Here is an 18,664-nt window from a genome sequence, read left to right as displayed (position 1 = left end):
GAGAGAAAGACCGACGAAAATCGCATTCGTTCGCGCGAGTCGAAACAATCCCGCGGGAGACCGTGCCGCGTCGAGACTAATTAGAAGAACACGGAGCCAGTGGCCTCGTCCATCAGACTGCCTGGTTCGCTCGCAGAGACAACGCGAATCTCTGGCCGAAGGCCATGACATTAGACAGCAATTGCGAACTGTTTCGCGTCCCTACCGCTAAACATCGTGCAATTATCTAATACCGGTGTTACGTGGGAAGTACATCTACCCGGAACATTTTCGGGACGCTACCCACCGAATTTCGTCGGTGTTATCGGTGCCGATAACACACCGGTGGTTGTTGTCCTGTCTCAAGCGATCCCCCAACTCTTATTCGTTCGATCGATATCTCGTAACTAGACTGCGGATCTTTAGGGACAATTAAAATGCTCCGCATCGATTGTGGGAAGCAGGAATAAAATGAAAATTGGTTTCATCCCTTAGCGACTTTGTTGCATTGGAAACAATATCACGATAGTCTGAAATTTTTCTAATCCTTTGCTGTTTTATATTTTGCCATTTCTTCATAAATGCATCAAGATCCGGAGTCTACTCGCAACATTGACACGATCGGTAAGGTAAGAAATACTGTGGAGCACTGTTCTGACTCCACCCGTGTCGAAAGCAACGAAACCACGCCTACTCGGGTGACCCCGTGCAAAGAACCCGAGAAACAATGCAAAATATATTTTTCTCAAATGACAAAATTTTTAGTGGTTACTCTTATGTTTACACTATAAGCTCCTAAAAACTCATTTTCATCGGTTTGTTAGTTCTAATCTTATGATTTATAATAGCTCTACAATATCGTGTCAGACTCGTGTTGAAGATTATTAATTTCCTTTAAACCGAGATGAAATTCTATTTTGGTTTTGTTAATGTACAGTTATTAGAGAACATATAGTTACACACAATAGATATAACTTTTTCTCCTTTAGGCAATTACGAACTATAAAAAAGGTTCTAATCATTGAAACCGTAAAATAAATCATAAGGCAAGGGGTTAATGTAAAGGGGGTGACACTTTCTTTTACACGTCTGTAAAATCAACAATTTTTAAGATATTGGAATAATTCTTTGAAATTCGTTGACACATAGGTGTCACTAAAGACAACGACATATTCGAATTTGAACAAAATCCGAAATGGTACTCGAAAAAGTCCGATTTCGCGTGGAATGACCAAATAGCGAGAGTATTTGAAAAAACTTTTGGCGAAGACTTTGATTGTGAAAGCGGAGGAGGGTTCGATAATCGCGACGATATCGAGATTTGCTACCGATCGATGCTCTCGCGATGCGTCCAACCACGTGTAAGTACGCGGCGCGCGCGATCCTCGATCAGCGCTGCACAGAAATTGGTCGGCGATGCTTCGATCGTTTATTATGAGCAAGGTCGTAATCACTCTCCGACGCGAACTCTCTTTAACGAAGCAACAAGGAAGTTGGACGATGTTCGAAAGCGGTTTCGATTTTCGAATACCGATTCCATTAACCGATCGAACAATCATTCTTCCATTCGTCAGCTGATCGTACAATAAATTCGAGTTGTCAAATCCAAGGGTAAACACGTCGATGAACGCTATTTCGAAGCGAATCCCTCTTACGATTTTCTTTGTCCTCAAAACTGTCATAAAAGAAAATCTAGATTTTTAGTATGGCTACGTTTACTTTAATGCTTAAACATCGACTACAAACGAATAAAATTTGCTTTAATCGAAAATTAAAAGCGTAACATTTGTATTTGTTGGACTTTGTTAAAATCTTCATCGCGAGTCTGTCTCGTTCGAATACGGCAAGGGGTTAAGCATGGATTTCCATCGAACGCGAAGCTATTTTGGTTTTCCGATGCGAGAATCACGCGTCGCAGACTGCACGTGCTCCGTCGTCCCGAGAAATGGCAACGAAAGCGGTGGAAGTAGAAAATCTGTTGGTCGTCACTAGACATTGTTACCGCAGTTTTCATAACCATGACGCAAGGCTGCGATACTATTTATAAACGAGCACTATGTTTTCCCGAGCGCGGTTGGGCGACTACTCGTAATTTATCTAGCAAGCGACGAACCTTTAAAACAGCGTAACCGAGCGTAACACCATTGTTTAGATATACGTAGATAGATAGTTGCCGCGTTCGCGTTCATGTTCGCGTTTTTGGCATCGCGGACATTATCGTGGGTGACGATCGTTTGGCATATCGCGCCTCGGGAGAGGAACGGAGGTTGCTTGCCACAGGTACAGTTGAATCGCGCCAAAATACCTGAACCCAGATCTCGTGCGTGCGTGCGCGCACATCCCTTTCCGAACGGAAACGACTTTCTGCTCCGCAGCGATTTACGGTTTCCCTGAATTCCCGCAATCTTCACCGAGCCGGTCGCGTTTCTGTTTTTGGTACCGGTAAATTCCCGTTTCCGAAAAGCCTTGGAACAGCCGCTAATCCGGCGATAGCGGGGTTCAAACTCCCCGATGGTTATCTTGGTAATTGAACACGAGTCGAGACCACTCGGTTGCAGGCACCTACACTACCGTTCAAAAGTATCCGAACACTTGCGAAATATGCATCTAAAATAGTGACTGAAATCAATCTTTATTACTTTCTTATGGAATATCTAACGTTTTAAGTGAAAAACTACCTACAGTGGCTGTACAAAGTATTCGTACACTTTTTAAAAACTAATCACTTTTTTACAATTGTACCAAACGACCTGATTTTTTATAATCAATTACTAGACTGCGGATTTTATGCATTTATAACAAAAATTGGTACATACGTACAATTTAATGCAGTTGACATATATTTAAAAAATTTAAGAACATCAACGTATTAGTTTCAGTTCAATTAAATAATTAAAACAAGAAAGAATTTCTTTTATGTAACCTCTGTGTCTTGAAATCGACGTAGACATTTTTTATTTTACATAAAGATCCGCAGTCTGTCGATTTCACTCCGCGACAAAACGATAAGACGCCTCTAGATTTCTAATGTTTCTCAATACCAATCATGTGTACGAAGATTTTGTATATAGATCTGTGTAGAGTATCCTCTGTTTAGTAACATACGAAGTAACTGCTATTATTTACGTTTTGTCTTAGGATAAGACAAGGCGAAGAAGAATAGTGATTTAATTACACTGTCCAACAATAAATTTGTTCTACAATTACTGTTGGGTGGTTCTTATAGAGTTTTCTGCGCTGATTCCGAATCTGTCCTTAATTTTTCTCTTGGATACACAGTTTTTGAGAAATATGACTTTAAAAAAAGAAAACGTATTTTTCAACTTTCAACAAATACAGGGCGTCCCAAAATTCGTTCAACATCCGAAAATGGGAGGTTCCTGAGATCATTCGAAGCAACATTTTCCTTTGCAGAAATGTTATCCGCTGCTTTGTTTAGGAGTTATTAACGAAAAACACGGACCAATCAGAGTGCGACATAGACGCGAGTTGGTACAGTGGGCCCCCGGCGCGCCAACTGTCTATTGGCCGACTGTGCCAACTGGCGTATAGGTCGCGCCCTGATTGGTCCGTGTTTTTCGTTAATAATTCCTAAACAAAGCCGCGGATAACGTTTTCGCAAAGGAAAATGTTGCTTTAAATAATCTTGGGAACCTCCCATTCCCAGCTGTTGAAGGAATTTTGGGACACCCTGTATTGTGATACTATTATAAAAGATATTGAACTGTTCCTTGCAGCAAAAGATTCTGTAGACTTTCCCGAATATAGCGCAAAAACAAAAATCGGGCTCTAGAAATCTAGAGGTGTCTTATCGTTTTGTCGCGGAGTGTACCACGTTTTCAGAGGAAAAGGAAGTTTCCGGATACTTCTGAGCGGTAGTGTATATCAAGATCGCGCTCCCGAGATAGCGATCGAAGAGCGCTACGCGTTCTACTTACTTGTGCTCGTGTTTCTGGTGCCGCCGACACTTCCGGTCTTCGTCGTGAGGTACGGGTGCGCCGGGTACGGACGCTGCTTCGGTCGAACCGGGTGGCTCGTCCCGTTTCGACGGGTGGGGAGACACGTCCTCCTCCTTGATATTCTCAAACTGCACCCGCGGACTACCAACGGGAGGGCTGCTGTCGCTGAAACCGGAAGCAGCCCTCTCGGAGATCGGCGCCTCGCTCTCACTGCTGAGCACGTTCTCCGCCTCTTCGGCGGTTTCCTCAGCGGTCTCCTCCGCGGTCTCCTCGTCGACGTCGCGCACGCTGCTCGACGACAACCCGTTGTCCATCGTGTCTGCTTCCTGTCCGTTGCCATTGCCAACCTGTACCTGACCGTTCTCCTCTTCTAGGCCGACTTCCGCTGTGGATCCTTCGCTGTAAAATACGCGCATTCCTATTCTCTCTCACTCTTTCTGTTTCTCCTTTCGCTACATTCCTCTCCTCGCTTCTTTTACTACATACTTTACGACCACCTATCGGTCTCACGAGGAAGCAACGACCTTCGAATAAAGTCCTTCGTTGTTCCCTCGTAGTTTTCTCTCATTTTCTTTTTACAAATCGTAAGCGTAAGGTAAAGGCACCAGTAATTCACCTCATAGTAGTTGACCATTATTTAGGAAAAAAGGCGCGATAGATAAACACAGTTACTAATATTAATTAAGAACAAACAAACCACGAAAGATTTACCTAGTCTGTTCCTGATCAGATTTTATACGGTATTAACTTCTTTTCGTTCGTATTTGCCCTGTTACATACTTGTAATTTGTAGTAATCGTTCCAAGTAAAGGGATGGTCAACTTCTGACACGATTATTGAATCTTCAAAAATGTGTATGAAATATGAATAATATAATTTTTCAAAATGTTAGCTTTGTTATACGATGTAAGAGGTTCAAACAGCATTTTCACGCATGGAGTATCTCTATTTAATAAAGGGTAAAAGCCATTTACTATTATTCACGCAGAGAATTTTTCTTAACCCTTGTGTAAAAATTGTGTAACAATTTGTTAATGTTCCCCTAAAAATATTACAAAATTCCTCTGAATGTCCATTCTTTACTCGCTAATACATGAATTTATAGTCTCATAATGAGAATTTGCGCAAACTTGTTAAATACAGAAAGGGTTTTAATCATCTATACACTTTGGTTGATCTAAATAAGGGTTAACTGGTCAACTATTGACGCTTTTACCCTACTGCGTGTTGAATTCTGTGAGTTTTGACGACTTACGGTGACAGATGCCGTCGCATGGATCTCGAATGGAGGCTTTTCAGGGGTATGTACGGATGAGGGTAACTTCTTTTGCGATGTTCTGGAAAGAAAACACGCGAAACATTAACGTTTCGAAAGGCCAAGTCGGGACAAGCTCGATTCCGATCGCGGATTGGCCCGATCGAAGGGATCAAAACACGTGTCAGCATTCTGTGAATAACAAGTTATCGAAATACGTACGATTGAGGTCGCGGTCGTTATATCGCGGTAGTGGCCCTCGGTCGCGATCTCGGTCTCGGTCTCGATCTCGATCGCGATCTCGATCGGATCCACCAGATTCGGAGGGAGATCCGAGCCGAGCTACGTTGAACTTCTCTCCGGCGTCCATCGCGAAAACCTTCTCCATCTCCTCGTCGAGTTCCGGTCCCGTTTCCGTGCCATGACCGTCGACCTGTCACATACAAAATACAACCGTTCGAATATCGTTCATCGCAGTGCTCGAAAATGTTTTTATCAGTTATACTGTAAAAACTGTATACAGTTATATAAAAGGACCTCGGTCCGAATATAATAATAATAATATCTCATCTGTAAGGGTAGTTATCGAGAAAAATCGGAAAACCAGTTTATGGCCCATTTTCCCTATTTATTGACAATTAAAAATTCTGAAAAAAATCTGACACATTTCGGATACTGAGCCACATATTAGATATCATTTTCAGATTTTTCCGTTGCAAACTCTGGTTGTAAAAAATGAAAATCACGAAAAAAAATCGAAAAATGCAGATTTAATATGGAAATATAACGAGCACTTCCACAGATTTAAGTTTCGTTTCTTAATAGGTAATAACAGGTTGAAAATATTGGGTTGGAACGAAAAAGTTTGTAGCGTTTTCAAATCAAAATTCAAAGATAAAATTAAGATATTTATACATAGGTTTATCGAATAATATGACAAGCTACCTAAAAGAGATGGCGAAAGGTAATAAAAGAGAATGGAAAATATGTTATTGAACAAATCTATGTATAACTATCTTAATTTTATCACGCTTATATCAACTTGTTTAATCTTTCTAAATCTTGTAATCGAATTTTAAACCTGTTCTCACAGTCCAATCTTGCTGAAATTAAATATTATTAATCATTTAATTGGATTCGGTATTTTATGGAGAACCAGGAAAACAGTTATTTTCTCCTTTTTAGTGGATTTTAATATAAGCTTGATTTTTAAAAAGTTTTTTTTAGATATCTTATTATCTTCGAGTGTGAATTTAAAACCGCTATGAACTTTCGTACCAACCCAATACATAACATGTATAACAGTGTCTGTTATTCTCAAATTTGTCTAATATTTTACCGTCTTAAATTACACCTACTCATTTTTCCCATAAACGCATACAACCCGCTGTCTAGTAATATGTATTCGGTACATTATACGGGGAGGACGAGTCCACTCGTCGACCATATGATCCACGTAGCCGTTCAACCGATAACGAAAGAAACATGTTTTGCGATAAACGAATAATTATCGGGATTAACATTTCTGCTAGAATATTCTACTTAGTCAATTGGTTCCTCCGACAAATTTACGACCGCGATCTTCCTCCGTCGATACTGGATAACAATCTATATCACTCGCGATATAAAGAATCCCTCCTAAACAAATTTCTACAAAAATCTAGGGAACCGCGAGCTCCAAGTTAGCCACCTACTTAGGGTTACTCGAAGAGGGTGTCGTTTACGCAGCTGAAGGATTCGGACAACGACCGGTCCGTCGATTGTACGAGAAACGTCGACAAATTTCGAGGAGAAAATCGGTAGATTAATATCGTCGTGTATCAGCGAGTGACAAATAATCGTCGCGTCGTTGCCTCGTGTCGCGTTTCCGCTTTCCGTTTTCCGTTTTCCGCGCACCGTGTAAATTCCCGAGTCCGGGCCGAATTACGTCACGATGCCGAGCGGGAAAAGCGGATCGTCCCTTGGCACACGATTCAGTACGCGAACAAATAAAAATGTTGTTACATACCGCGTTAGATACCGATGAATTTATTTTTTAAAATGTCAGAGACCTTCGACAGCTTCCGACAATTTAGTTGGAAAAGGTCTAGGGAACAAGCCGACGTTTTCTGCTCGAAAGGAAACCGTGTGCAAGTCGATAGGAAGGCGACTGCAGCTTTTCCTGTTCGTCCTCCTCTGGTGGAACTCTCGGTGTCCTACTTATTTCCTAGCGGGCAACGTAGCCGAAAGCTCGAGGTACTTTATGGACGTCGTCTAACTCGAAGCGGTACGAAGTACGGAAGTTGCCGATACCGTGGCTCAAATCGTAGCGGTGTCACTTTGCCAGTCTCGGGTCGATTGTCGACACATTTTTCTATTCTTATTTCTCATTTATCCTTCGATAGTCGGATATAATCAACATCTTCGAGAGTTTCTGATCTGTAAAACGTTCAACCAGTTCCCTGTATTTGCTACAAGCGACGATGTCGAGAGCCGACAGGTTCGAACAACGAAGACGACCAAGTTCCGAGACGATCGGAAAGGATCAGAAATCGAACGAACATCGAAGCAACGGCAGAGCGAGAGGGTTATCGAGGTCGTCTTCCGAACGCGAGCAAGGCCGAGGTGACTGGATTCCGGAAGAGCAATCGAAAGCGCGCGAACATCGCGTAACGGGTGGGTCACCGTATCGAACTGGCGCGTTTTCACCGGTTGCCGATCGTTTAGCGGTGCGCGAGTCTCGAATGCCGAGTCGGGGAGTTCTGAACAGTTCCTGGTATCCACGGACATAGGGTCCACGACGGTCCCTGACACGGCGTGGCACCTGGCCCATGCGAACTTGGACGGTTCCAGAGCGACGAGGCAACGTGCGAATGCATTTTTCCACGTTCAATCAAGTTCCGGGGAGCTGCACCACCACCGATCGAACACCACCATTATTCTGACTCGACTTTCACCGACACTTTCACTCTTCGCGCCCGTAAGAACTGGATGGGAAAATCATCCTCGTTGATCGAGTAGCGTTCACCAAGCGGAAGATGCCGACGAGAAGGAAAGGGGAGCTGGGGGCCGTTGGCTAAACGTTGGGAGAACATCTCCGGGAAGGGAGAGAGATGGTTCTCGATATATCACCTGGTGGCTCGTCCGCGAAGAGCGGCGCAGCCAAGGGAGAACCTTTCCGGACGCTCGCTGCAAGAACGACTACCCGGAGGAGTTCGCGGCAGCCTCGGGCATGGCATCCCGGGCGGAACAACTGCCCGGCCGCCGCGCCGCGCCGTGACGCACCGGTCGGCTGTGGTGCCTGTTCCTGTGCCCGTTCCCGTGCTCGTGCTTGTGTTCGCTGCCAGGGAACTCACACTGACGGAGAGGATAGCGCCGCCACCGGCCGACAAACAGAGACCCGCCGAGACCCCTCCAATACACCACCGACACCACCGATGGGGATGCGCCAGGGAGGGAGCGCGGCGAGCGGGATGCAGACCTCCCGGCTACCCTCGGTCGATACCAACCCCATACGCGGTAGCGCGATCGCTACCGCTAGCTGTTAGCGTTCACGTTTACGTTGCCGTGTCCTCCTCGACGCACCACCGCAAAACCTACCCCCTTCTCTCTTACACGCGGACGATCAACCTTATCCCGGGAACCGGAATCGCTACTGTGACTGTAAGTGCAACTGCAACTGGCGATTCTCGCCTGCGCGCGCGAAACACCTAAACCGGAGACCTGGCGCATCGCCGACACCGCTGAAACCACCGAAACCGCCGAATCATCCTAGCGGGGATGATACGGGGAAAGGGACGACACGAACAACAGGTTTTTGCTTCGGGAGATCCCTTCGCGTCAAGTTAATACTTAGCAGTCGAGTCAATAATAGAAATTGCTGTACCATTGTTTGCGGGAGTGTCTACATTGTTAAATGTAACGGTGTCTAATCAATAGACTGCGGATTTTATGCATTTATGACGAAACTGAGTGGGCGAAATTTCAAACGGTAAAAAGATTAAAAGAATTTAAGAACATCTGTGTTATTTTTAATCGATTAAAATGATTAAAGCAGGAAAGAAATTCGTATATGGTACGTGTGCCTGACAATTGATGAAGACGATTTTTATTTTGCATAAAGATCCGCAGTCCACTAATCAATTAGTACACCCTTAAGTATTCATAAACTGAAACGTAAACATAAAATGAAACGAATCATATACAATGGAATTATTCTAGGTCGGAAGGGATGTTTAACCCTCATCCGTCCCTCATTTTACAAACTGCAACTGTCCCTCGGTGGCAAATTGATACAATGGTAAAAGATCGATGAAATAACAAGGTTAACAGTTATTTTTCGATATTTTTCTTATTCAAATTGATAAGTTAACATTTACATCGTATTTGTGTCGCATTAATAAAATAAAAGCCACCAAGTTCTGGGTAAATTTATCTACAAACAACAGAATAGTATAATTTATTTCAGGAAAACTGACACGAGGTACGGATGAGGGTTAATTTTCAAGTTAATCAGCTCCGACTGCAAGGGTTGATCTCTAATAAGCGAAAAGCTAAGAACGTAAGGGTAACTCGGATAAATATCCATCGAGGTGGAATGATTTTTCTTGGAGAGAGGAACGCGATTCCGGGCTGGACGAGGCGGCACAAGGTGGTACACGGCATCGTTTGATCCGACCGATCGCGACCGATTTCGGCCGATTGCCTCTGCCAAAAATAGGAATTTTGTAAAAAAAGCTGTCGCTCGGTGGGAATAGCTGCGGAAGCGGGTGTATGGAAAGACGGCTGGCCATTGGTCGACGTTGAGGGACGCAACAAGTGTCGGTCGGCCGTGAAATCTGGCCCCGGAGGGTCTCCGCGCGTCTCTCAATGTCCACAGGAAGGAGAAAACCAGGCGAAACGGAGAAAGAATCGCCGAGAATGCGAAAGGGAAAGGGAGAGAGGGAGTTTGCGGGGGTGTTGGTCTCGTCGACCTAGGGCAGAGAAAGCTCTCGGCTGGTGGATCAACTGACGACCTGGGCCGGACCAATTTGAGGCTCGAGACACGAGCCGACCTAGGCCTAGCTCGCGATACTGGTTTATCGACCGATAGCGACGAGTATCCGCACACGACCTCGTCACTTTCGGGACCGTATCGAATCGTCCGATTCTACCTAATTTCTAATCGATCGTTCGGCTAACTCGATCGTTTATGAACTGCTAAGGTGAAAGCATGAATAGTTGACCAGTTAAGAAAAATTCTACGCGTGAATAATAGCAAACGCCTTTTATCCTTTATTAACACATTACCGACCGGTGATTATTGCATAATTTTGAAAAATCTATGGTACAAGGCTAAACACTTTTTAATGGAACCTTCAATGGCAACAGCAATTTTCATTTTGAACTAACAAGCCACCCTCAATAACATCATTTAATAGTTTCATTTAAGATTGCGATGTAAAAGAAAATTTCTATGCTTTCTTCTGGTACAGCACAATTATTTAAAATCATTTTAATATAGGCTTCCGGTAGGGGTAAAGTGTTAACACTATTTCTACCACGATTTTGTGTATACCTATTTCGACAAAAAGGTAACTTTTGTTACTTTTGCGTTTGAATGCAAATAATTGCCCAAACTGTGGGTATTTCGAATAATCAGTTAAATATAGATAATTTGAGCAATATATTTATTAATACATTGATGCGCGAAATATTTTCACCTGTCGTTTCTTTGTACAGATCCCATGCTTATTTCTTATTCCGGTTAAATCGAGGATATTATAAAATACATGCATAGGCCGTCTACGGCATTTACATTTCACACTATACTTTCGCGCCATTTGGTCAGTCATATCGACCCGAAATTTTGTGCTATCATAAATAGCTTTTGGAAGACGTTTATTGTTTTTTTCCACGTATACAGATTATACTGGATATGGTGTGAAAAAATATCTCATGGTAGAAATAGGTATACACCATATGCACATTTTTAGATCCAGGATGAGCTGGAGAAAAATGATACTATTGTACGAGAAGCCAAAAAATTAATTGTGGAGAATTGATTGAACTTGGGGAATAATGTTAAATTAAAATTTGAAAAGTGTCTTTTTTTGGCACCTTTTGGTAGAAATAGTATTAAATGAAGAGACTCTATGCGTGAAGGTGCTGCTTGAAAATAATTGATTTATTCAAATATAGAGATATTTTGCATATTTAATAATCGTGTCAGAAAGATTGTTACGTCCAGAAACATTATTTTATTCACGTTTTCCTGAAAAATGGTCAACTGCTGATACAAGGTCAATTACTGGCGCCTTTACCGTACAATCGGTAAATACCTAGCCGATTCTCCTCGATCTTAACCGACCACGCCGAACTCTCGACAGGTCCGAAATATCCTAATTATTCCAAGATCGAATCGGTTCGTCGCGTCTCTGTGAACGAATAAACGCGAGTCGCAGCGCGACGGTTAATCAAAACTCTGCGAATGCATTATTAATCGACCGCATCGAGCGTGCAGCTGCGGTGGGGCTGGTGAATTATGAAGTTGATCGACATCGCGGTATGAATTATGGCCAATCGCGGAGGAGTAACTGTTCCCATAGACCGTGCGCGCCAGGCAAAAGGTGAACTTTATTTTCGGAACGGGTCGATTGTCGCGAGATGCCACGAAATTTGAGTGACACGGGACACGACACTTCCGTCGCGAACCCAGAATCGGAAGCAGTCTCGTACACGAATTTCTATCCGCGTTGCATAATGCATCGTTCCGCGGCCGCGAAACTTGGCGAATCGACCTTCCCGAGCAATCTAGCGCTTCAATAAATAAATATGTCGTTGCGCGTGAAAATTCCGACCCGGAGGAGAAATCGAACCGAATCGAACGGCGCCGTTTCCGCACGGTGAAAAGTTGATGGAAAAATGAGTGTGGAAAATGGAAATCTATTTTGAACCAGTCTGTTCGCATCGATCACGTCTGCTAACGGAAGCGCGCCAAGCACCGGGAAACCAGGGCTTCGGAGTCGGTAGACAAAATTCATAACTCCGACTCCGACTCCAATCCATCTCTTTTTTTATCTCCAACTCCGAATCCGACTCCGACTACGACTCTCCAAGTTGAAAAAATATGTACTCAAAATAATTAAGAGTTGTAATAAAACTGCATAAATTGTTTAAACATTTGTATTAAAGTATTAATGTCCAAGAATGTGGAACAGATAACTCTGATACAACACAACACGACTGTTACTTTCTCATTTTCAGGAAATAGTTAGAAAATACGTATCTCAGTTTGAGAAATACTAATTTCCATTTTCGAAAATTAATATAATCTCTAATATTTCATAGAGACACACGAGACACTTGTTGCTTTTAGGGCTGTCTTTTCTCTTTTTGGCAGTGAACTTAACCATAACTTTAACTGTTTCTTCTCTACATAGCACCGAGGTATAAAATACATATACAATACGTCTGTACTGATCGAATATTAGCAATTGTATACATAAATCTATTAATGATTTATAAACAAAAGAGTCAGAGTTGGAGTCAAAGTCGACATATTTTTTCCGACTCTGACTCCGACTCCGGGGGTCGATATATAGCTTTTTCTTAATCCGACTCCGACTCCAGTCATCAGCAATTACTCCCAAACTCCGACTCCGACTCCGAAGCCCTGCGGAAAACCAACAAGATCGAGAAACGATGCACCAGTATCGGAAGATACTGGGTTGGAAGAGAGGGTTGAGCGAGAGAGTCGAAGAGAGAGGAGAGGATAGCTCTCTCCCAATCGACCGGGTGTGGGCGCGGGCGCAACGTCGACTCTCGCTGCAAGCTGCAACGTATAGGTTCGCGCGCACACATGGGTGCCCCGCTTCCTGCTGCAGCGACCTTGAACCTGAACCACACAGCCTCTCTGCTCTCTCGACGTCCCTCCTCTCTCTCTCTCTCCCTCGACCTCTCCGCCACTGGATGAAAAGCTGGATAAAAATCGATGCGCCGTTTGTTATTCCGCGGTTCTCCCGCTCGCGTTTTCTTTCCTGGGCAAAAGCGTGCGTTCGCTCGTGCCTCGACCTTCTCCGTCGGTATTCTCATATTTCTTGTTTCCCACCGCAAATTTGCTGTTTCTTTTTTCCTTGAACAGCTATCGGAGAATATACTCGAGCCAAATTTCTCCCAACGTTCCGCCAAAGCTAGAAGCAACGCGATTTTTGGGTCCCTGAAGATCCTTAAAGGGGAAGGTTATCTGCTTTGATAATCGATTACTCCCTTGGCAATTTTCCAACGCACGTTGTCCTCGATTCACGACATTCTTGCGATCTTCGGAACGCGATGTCGGAGGTTCGATTGATATATCCTGAGAGATGTCGAGACTAGGCTTGCAATCGCATTTCTTAGCCCTTTGCACTCGAATGGTGACTCTGAAGGCGCCAGTAAAAATGACCGTTATTCAAAACAATTTCAATATTACTAAATAAATTCGTCTGTATTCTATGAATTGCAAAAAGCTCCACCGTTGTACGAGACAACAGGTTCAATTTTACGTGCCCAATATAAAAAAGATTACATAGAATAGAAATGACCTAGGTTTAAGAAATGTTTTGATTTTGGAATTAAAATTGCTTCGAGTCCAAACGGGTAAATACGTGATGCGAAATTCCGCAAATTTTGCGGGAATATGCGTGTAATCGAAATTGTAATTATTTGAGCTACAGTGAAACGGATTAATATTCGGACGCTCCACGAAAAAAGACGATAACTTCTTAAATATTGTACTATACGATTTGAACGTTTTTGGGAAGCTAGAGCAATTAGTCTACTATTGATGTGAAAAGAAACTTTTCCAAAAATTACAATTGATTGGAATTGTAGAAAAAAAAAACTAAAAGTTGTATTTTACAAATTCCTTATGAGGGCCCTATATTGAAAATGTATAAAATGTAACTTTTATATTTTTTCTACAATTCCGATCAATTGCAATTTTTGAAAAAATTTCTTTCCACATCCCGTAGTGAACTAATTGCTCTAGCTTCCCAAAAATGTTCAAATCGTATAGTACAATATTAAAAAAGTTATCGTCTTTTTCGGAGCGTCCGAATATTAATCCGATTCACTGTACAAGTGTAGAGGCTGAACGAGCTTTTACCGCTGCAAGATATCTTCGTAATTGTCATTGCTCTCTGCGATCATATTTTCAAGATCTACAAATTAAAATTTTGTTTTATATTTTGAACATTTCTCTGATTTTAATTCCATTGAAGTTATATTTACAGACAGCTCGTTTATATGTATGTAGTTCGTCCTAACCAATCTTTACCTTTACTTAACTTCTTTAACTTCATTAATAATTCAAAAACGACGCCTTAACCAACACTTTGTATCATATCGTGTTGTATATTCTAACAGAACTAAATACTCGGTCGAAACTCGAGTTGGAAATCTCGTGAAAACCATTACTTCTCATCGGACGCGACGCGCGAACGCGATGTACGCGAGTCTAGCGTTGCGTTGAGTCTAACGCTAGACTCGCGTACATCGCGTTCGAGTCGGTAATTATCGACGCGCTATTACGGTCGGCCGAGGAGAGGTTTAATCGACTCTGATAATCACAGTTCGATCAAAGCGAATCAAATATCTCTCTTTCTCTCTCTCTCCCCTTGCAGCGAGATATGGTGAGACTCGATAGAGCGCCATTACCGCGCGCCGATAGGTCAGCACCGTTGACGCGTTCTTCACTGCGACGATCAATCGATCATCGACGACATTAATGGAATGTTCGAAACCATTCCTTAACGTCTGCCATTGTTCCTGTGCGTTGCGAAACGAGAGAAAGAAAGGGAGAGAGATTCCGTACACTCTGCGAGATACAGGAAAGAGCGTCGCAAGAATGGACGGAGATGCTTTCCATTTCTCATTAGGATTACTTCGCCATAAAATTACAAAATAAACCACAAATATGAGAGGAACAATTAGTGCTGAAGAAAGATTGATTGTTACTCTGAGATATTTGGCCACTGGAACTTTCTATGAAGATCTTTTTACTTTTTCAATAATTCTATAGTCGCTTTCGGGCGTATTTCTTTTAATGTTTGCAAGGAAATGTCATAACTAGACTGCGGATCTTTATGCAAAATAAAAAATGTTTGCATTGATTGCAAGACACAGGAGTGAAATAATAATTTCTTTCCTCTTTTAATTATATCTGATCAAGCTGAAACTAATATGCGCTGATGTCTTTAAATCTTTTCAATATGTCCACTGCTTTAAATTGTGCTTACCCATTTTTGTACATAAATGCATAAAATCCGCAGTCTAGTCATAACTACTATTTCTTTCGTGGTGATTTAAGCAGGGACCAGAAATAACAGTTATTATTTGCCAAACCAATATAAAATTTTCTACGATAAAAATCATGAATAAAAAGTTGATTATCATTGAAACTTGAGATAATGTACACAAAATATGCAAGAAAATTCGAAGAACAAAATGATTAAAAAATATCGACAAATTTTCGGTTACTTATAATCCTTATTTGTAACCAATACGATTTTAGTCAATGAAATACTTGTTATTCTAGGTTATTCTGTGACATTATTTCTGTTTGGTTATAACAGTTATGGTCCCTGGCTTTAAGTAATCATCTCGCAAACGGTGAAACCTGTCGTACATCGAACCGCGTCGTTCTACAAGTTGTACAACCGCACCGCAAACATTGCAATTGTCATCCAGATTGCATCACCTGTGGGCCATTTAAGTTGATATGTACCATATCTCGGAAGTCCTCCGAAAGCGTACAAATCCGACTATCCGATACTACATCTAGTAGCTAATTCGAAATGAATTCGAAGGTGCGGAAGGCAGCGTTATTCCCTTCGAGACACAGCTTTCAGCTGTCCGCGACAACGAGAAACTCCGCGGTATAGCAGGCGATAACGGATCAACGGAAACAGAGAGAAAGAGAAAGGGGAAAGGGATTGTGCTTGCTCGGCCGAGTGGTAAAAATAACCTCTCTCCGATGATCCGTGCTCCCATTATCGGGCCGACCTTCTCTAGGTACGTTTCTGCCCCTTCGATAGTTTAAAGCTCGAGCTATCTAGAGCTATCTAGATATGTCTAGGGTAGGTACGCGAACCAAGGATCTAAAAACGTGGTAAAAATGAAGATGAACGCTAAACGTGCGGAGTTTTAAACACACGATACAGCTGCGAAGAAACTCGACGTTTAATGCCAGTACATATGGGGTGAAAGGAGCGTGGACCGAGAGAACAACTGTAAACGAAGAATGGAGAACAGTGGGCAACCGACAATATGGAAAGAATAATCACCTTGACGGGTGCGGACGTCACCATGGAATGGATCTTCCTCCGGCAGATCAACGTGCAACAGCATTCTCCCATAAAAGCTAGACCAGCAGCTTTTCGTTGAACGTCGCCGCGCGCAATCAACCTTTATGATACTGCGGCCGCGATTGACACCGGTCTTGTAATCGAATTTACGGCTTCCGGCCTTGCGTAAGTGCTCAACCACGGTGACACTTTGCGTCGAGGACGGCAGGCGAGCTATTCAAACTCTGACAAGGCTCGCGTGGACTCCCGTGAACTCGTCAAACTCGATCAAATTCGTTCAAACACTGCGTTACAAAAGCGGTACTCCTCGAGGCAAGATGGGTAAACAAGGTCGTCCAGGCTCGCGGGTTCGATTGTGATGATCAGAGAGAGAGACTGCGGATTTTATGCATTTATCACAAAAATGGGTACGTACAATTTAAAACAGTGGAGGTATTTAAAAGATTTAACGCCAGCAGTGTAGCAGTTTCACCTTAATAAAAGATAATTAAAAGAAGAATGAAATTTTTATTTGGCTCCTGTGTCTTGCAATCAATGCAAATACATTTTTTATTTTGCATAAAGATCCGCAGTCTAGTGATGATCAATTGTGACGCTATCACAAGTGGCGAATCGGGAGGATCATTCTAAAAAAGGGAAGCGACGTTTTTCCGGGACAATAATTTCATTCGTACGATTAGAAAAAAAGAAATCATCGAAAAAACGCACTAAAAGGTATAAACTAATTTCCATTTAATTTATGTGAATATACACATGAATTTAAATACAATACAATCTTTTCGAAGGCGGCGCAAAAATTAAAAATTTTCCAAATGACAGATATTGCTGATTATGATTTCATTGGGATATGGTGGGCTTGGAAATCAGTAGGTGGGAAGAGAAGATACATCAATATGTGAAAGCATGTAGAAGAATTTAAGGATTTTTCGTAATTACCAGTGTCGAAAATTTTCAATTTTGCGCCGCCTCCGAAAAGATTGTATTGTATTTAAGTTCGTGTGTATTCACATCAATTAAATGGAAATTATTTTATACTTTTTAGTGCGTTTTTTTCCAAGTCGGTTTATGTCCAAAAAGATCGACGCGGCGGCATGTTTGAATAACTCTAAAGATATTGCAATGATATTCGAACTGAATATTTTAAAAAATAATTCCTTCTCAATGATTTGCAACTTAATATATTTCACATTCGTTTAACCGTTTTGATTGATTTCTTTAATTGAATTGTTGAAAATTAAATTGTATAAAATTGAAGATTTCTCCCAAAATATCGCGTGCTTCTTGAATCGGGTTCAGTGTCCGGCGCTATCTCCTGCGTGCGGTACAATGAACGCAAACGAAGTAGAGGGTGATGCGTGTGTTACAAAATATGTTCGCGCAAGCAACGACGTCATTAAACCGCCAATCCCGCAACCGTGCGACCTTATATTTAATCGTTCGGAATATAATCGACACGCATCTGGATTCAATCCCGCAGACTTATGCAACGCGCTGAACAAATATCGTCCGCTTTGTCATCCCGAACGAATTCCAATCGTATTCGGCGTCGCGAAAACAACTGGAAAGAATACTATGGGAGTGTGTCAATGGTTTGCGGTCCAATTTTAAACCGAAACACCGTGGAATCCCTCTGAAGTACGTTCATTGAATAACTTTCACGGGTCTCCGAAAATCTTATGACCAGATTGCGGATCTTTACGCATTTATGGCTTATGAAAATTTTAAAAAAATGCTAGAATATAAAATTCGAGGGAATTTAGTAAGATTTTTATTTATTTTGCATCTACAAAGGCTGTTCCCGTTAAAAATATTAGGTTGTAAAGAAAGAAACGCAGGATTTTTGTTCCTTTGTTTTATAATTGCAATTTTATACCAATAAATATTTACCTTAATTTAATGAGTTATGTGTTATTTTAAAGCTTGTTTTACGCTTTCGATATCTACTTTTTATTAAATTATTTCGCTTTTATTTCAGGATGTCAAAACGCGATTTTCGTATTATTTTTTTTCTACGAGTTCAAACTCGGAATATCAACGAAGTATGGGGCGAAGGAAGTGTCAACGAATGCGCAGTGCAGCGCTGTTACCAGAAGTTTCGCGCTGTCAACTACAGCCAAATAATTTAATAAAAATTTGAATAAAATTGAATATCAAAAGCATATAATTAA

General features: G+C 42.0%; 1 protein-coding gene across 13 annotated transcripts in view; it reads right to left on the bottom strand.

Moving 5' to 3' along the window:
* Ae2 (anion exchange protein Ae2) overlaps positions 1-18,664 on the bottom strand; it is a 63,625-nt gene that overhangs the window by 13,775 nt on the left and 31,186 nt on the right. For 5 of the 13 annotated variants that reach the window (XM_076430698.1, XM_076430702.1, XM_076430701.1 and 2 more), the window contains exons 3-5: positions 5,416-5,626; positions 5,194-5,275; positions 3,918-4,337 (exon numbers count right to left, since the gene is read on the bottom strand). In XM_076430698.1, the coding sequence (XP_076286813.1) occupies positions 3,918-4,337; positions 5,194-5,275; positions 5,416-5,626 (713 nt within the window). The other 8 variants (XM_076430694.1, XM_076430697.1, XM_076430703.1 and 5 more) reach the window with 8 other exon arrangements.

Source organism: Lasioglossum baleicum, chromosome 9, assembly GCF_051020765.1.
Source record: "Lasioglossum baleicum chromosome 9, iyLasBale1, whole genome shotgun sequence".
Taxonomy (NCBI): Eukaryota; Metazoa; Arthropoda; class Insecta; order Hymenoptera; family Halictidae; genus Lasioglossum; species Lasioglossum baleicum.
This window is presented reverse-complemented; position numbering and strand designations above follow the sequence as displayed.